The 3,651-nt window shown below is 40.0% G+C and overlaps 1 protein-coding gene across 1 annotated transcript in view; it reads left to right on the forward strand.

Annotated features, from left to right (window-relative positions):
• Positions 1-3,651, forward strand: part of LOC107084265 (copine-8-like) — an 86,128-nt gene that overhangs the window by 56,060 nt on the left and 26,417 nt on the right. Inside the window, exons 8-9 of the mRNA XM_015374022.1 lie at positions 2,091-2,111; positions 2,621-2,684. Coding sequence (XP_015229508.1) covers positions 2,091-2,111; positions 2,621-2,684 — 85 coding nt within the window. The remainder of the gene's footprint in view (positions 1-2,090; positions 2,112-2,620; positions 2,685-3,651) is intronic.

Raw genomic sequence — 3,651 nt, forward strand, 5'->3', positions numbered from 1 at the left:
TAACTGCAGCAAGCTCAGTACCTACATTTATACCTTACAAATATATAGGTTTATATAACTTTCGCTGGCAAGATGGATTTTCTCAAAACAGCAGTCCTCCCCTTCATGCCATGAAGGAGGCTGTGTAACTTATCCTTATCTCTCACGACCTTCGTTTGGAGTCTGTGAGGCTAAGAACAGACATATCTCAACATTTCTTACTCCACACTAATCAGATGTTGGTAAAGTGTCAAAATTCAGGGAAGCACTCTTCAGCTTCAGCTGCAGTTTTCTGCTTGGTCCTAGTGCTAACCCTAACCCTGCTGTCTGTGTTCTGTAGCGTAAAAGTTTTATTTGGACATTAAAAAGTGTAGGGGACCAAAATGGACTTTTGAAAAGTCCAAATTACCTCCATATACGTGTTATGGTTCTCCCCTTTTGGACTTTGAGTGCTCAGTTATCTAAGTCATTCTGTTTTGTTGATCTTTGGTTGAGTTTCCATTTTGTGTTATATTTAAGCAGTTTTTAGTTACTCTCTGTTGTCACTTTGTGCCCTTCTCGTCTTCCCTAGCTCCCTTCTGGTCTCTTCCATCCACAGCTGCTTCATATCAGCTGATTAGCCCAGTCTTTGTTCTGGATCCCATATATACTCTCCTGCAGCTCTTCAGTGCTGGTTCCTTGTTGTTACTTGGCTCTCCATGTGTGCTTTCTCCTGATGTCTGCTGTTTTTTTTGGGTTTGATTCATGTATTTTGTTTCTGTTGTCCTTTTTATTTTATTAAACCTGCAAGAACTCATTTCTGCTTCCCTCATCTCTGCATTTGGGTCCTCAACCAACCTCCAAACTACCTGCACAACTCCGGCTGCTAATGTCAGCATTTTGTTTTCTGTCTTTATGTTAAATTGAGATAAACAAAACAGTATTTATACCAAGATAACTACTTATGAGGCAGCTTTATGTTTGCTTTTAACATAAAACCGAGAAGCGTGTTGTTTGAGGCAGAGCTAGAGCTCAGATTGAGGTGGGACCATTAGCCCTGTGCCGTGTCCTGTAAGGGTTTAATAGATAGACGGAGCTGGCCTTGGTTCTGAAAGATTTTCTCTTTTTTAAGTGATGTTGTTTTAATGAAGAGTATTATCAATAACCAACATTCAGTTAAGTGTAAAATGAAATAAATTTGGGATTTTGCCTCAGTGGAATTGCATAATCCTCCGTGTGCATCGTAGTATAATAAACAGCAGAAGGGATTTACACGAGAGGTGTAGGATGAGAGAAGTGTTATCTGAAAAAATAACCCTTCTTCTGTGGGAAACCCCACTAGACACACACTCAGGTTCATATCTGTAAGCTTACATTCATTTTATTTGCTTCATTTATTGCTAACCCCAACATTTCCCTTAATGGTTATCAACATTTTCCATTAGCTAAAGTTGATTCGCTGCATACCAAGCCCTGTTGGTCCTCAGAAGGTCAGTAAATAAACCACGAAAAACGCCCATGAAGAAGTATACACATATACCCACAGACACTGAGTGGTGCTTTACTCCTCCAAGAGAAAATATCTCACGATTGTCTTCTGTGTTTTTAGTGAAAAGTAATTTAGCTTTATACAAATGCTCATGCATCTCTGTTAGTATCCTTTGGTAAAGCTGGAAGGTCAGGAGAGATTGATTAAAAACCAAAACTGCTTTGAAAAGAAATGGGATGAGTGGAATTAATTTCCCTTCAAGTCAAGGTGTCTCAGCAGACCTTGGGTTTACGTGACCATGTTCACAGAACAGTAGGAAAAAAGTAGCAGGCACAGACCCCAGTCTGTCAGGGAGATTAGTTTACCTTTCAGCATACTGCATGCCATGCATGCACTGGAATATCTTTACATCTCTGAGTGGATCCCAGATTTTACAGCAGCAGCTTCATATTTCAGCTAGCATTTTAATCAAAGCGTGCATAGCAGCGGCGTGGCTTCAAGTGGATGGAACCAAGTGCCGTGTCGTGCTGTGGGGTGGAGAGCTACTTAACAACCACAGGGATTTATGAAGAGGATGAGAACGGTTTACACCACTCTCTATCCTCACTTGGAAACTTTTAATCATGTTGTTGTTCTCTATCAGCCCTTTACAGGAAAAACTGGGGTATTGGAGTATATGGGGTAAATAGGCCCATTTTATAGTCTGGAGACCCTGATGGGATACTCCATTCTGAGTCACTGGTTCACATTAAAGACAGAAACTCAAGCCAGCTCAGCTTGATCAGCTGGGAATCTGGGTCATTATGTTTCTTAGAACCTCCACTCTTTTTTGCTTTCTACTCACACTTTCAAAATGACGGCTCCTTCACTGCAGCGCTGACTGATTATCACTGCCCATGGTGGAAAAAAGAAGCATCATTGCATGTGAGAAACCCCTAGAGGGGATAACTCCCCTCTTTGTCCACTTTCCCACCATTTCTCTGCAGTGAAGCTGCCATTAAAGCTAAAAGAATCAGGGCTTTAAGCTTTGGATTTTTTTTAATTTTTTATTATTTTCACTCAACTGTTTTGAGGCTTAACTTCATATAAGATGAACAACAAATGTCTTGATGAAAAAGTTAATGCTTTGGTTTTTTTGTGCTTGTTTTGTTTCTTTGCTCGTGTCGCTGACAGAGGAATCCCTGGTAAGAAGTGTGGAACCATCATCTTCACAGCCGAAGAGCTCAGCAACTGCCGGGTTAGTATTTAACCATAAACCTCATCTTTTTACTGATAAAATGAAAAAAACACATCAAACATTGTTTCAAAGAGTAAAGAATCTTAGTCATATTATTATTATTATTCAATTATTATTGTATTTCATGATATTTACATTCTAGATTCAATTTTTGAATTTGCCAAGTGAAACACATTGCCACAGACATTAACTCACTTCAATTTAGTCCATTTATATAGTGCTGTTGTGATATTTTACTATTAGATTATGAATACACAATTAACTATGACTAGAAATTGTAGTTAATTGATAAATCATCCAAATTGAAGGGTAAAACCAATTGAATGTTCTTAGTTGAGTAATAATAACTGTAATCCGCTTACTCACCTGGATTCTTAGCCTCTCACATTCCCAGTGGCTTCTGGACCAGCTGTTAAAATCCAGTTATTCCCACCAATTTACTGACTTAGGCTAGATTATCAGCACAGCTATTAATTGCCAACCAAAGAAATCTTGTCTTTATTTATTCAAAAGTGGCCAAAAGGAGGGCGAATCATGCCTGAGTGAAGGCTGGTTTCAACCCAGAAACCAGGTCATCTGCATGTTTGTCGTACTTTACGCAGATGTGCCCCGCCCCCTTCCACAGACATTCTGGTGCACCTCTCCCAACTGCAGACAGGAGGTCTCTGATTGGGCAAATCTACATCCTGTTTGAGACCTTACTGGCTTGTTTTGTTTTTATGACCATTATTTCGGGAAAATCAGTGATCAAGATGGACCAGCTAGAAGAGCGAGGTGCGCAAGAACGCTGGGACCTTTTTTCCACCTGGATCCCTGCTCTTTTTGGCCCTCACGTCCCTCAGTTGTTGCACAAACTTGCCCCTGTAATGTTGGCTTTAAAGGAATAGTGCACCCAAAACATGATTAGCCTTCATTTTCTACTCACCCCCATGCTGAACAACACTCTGGAGTACTTTTTTGATATCTC

The sequence above is a fragment of the Cyprinodon variegatus genome, unplaced genomic scaffold (genome assembly GCF_000732505.1).
Source record: "Cyprinodon variegatus isolate N-32 unplaced genomic scaffold, C_variegatus-1.0 Scaffold5, whole genome shotgun sequence".
Lineage (NCBI taxonomy): Eukaryota > Metazoa > Chordata > Actinopteri > Cyprinodontiformes > Cyprinodontidae > Cyprinodon > Cyprinodon variegatus.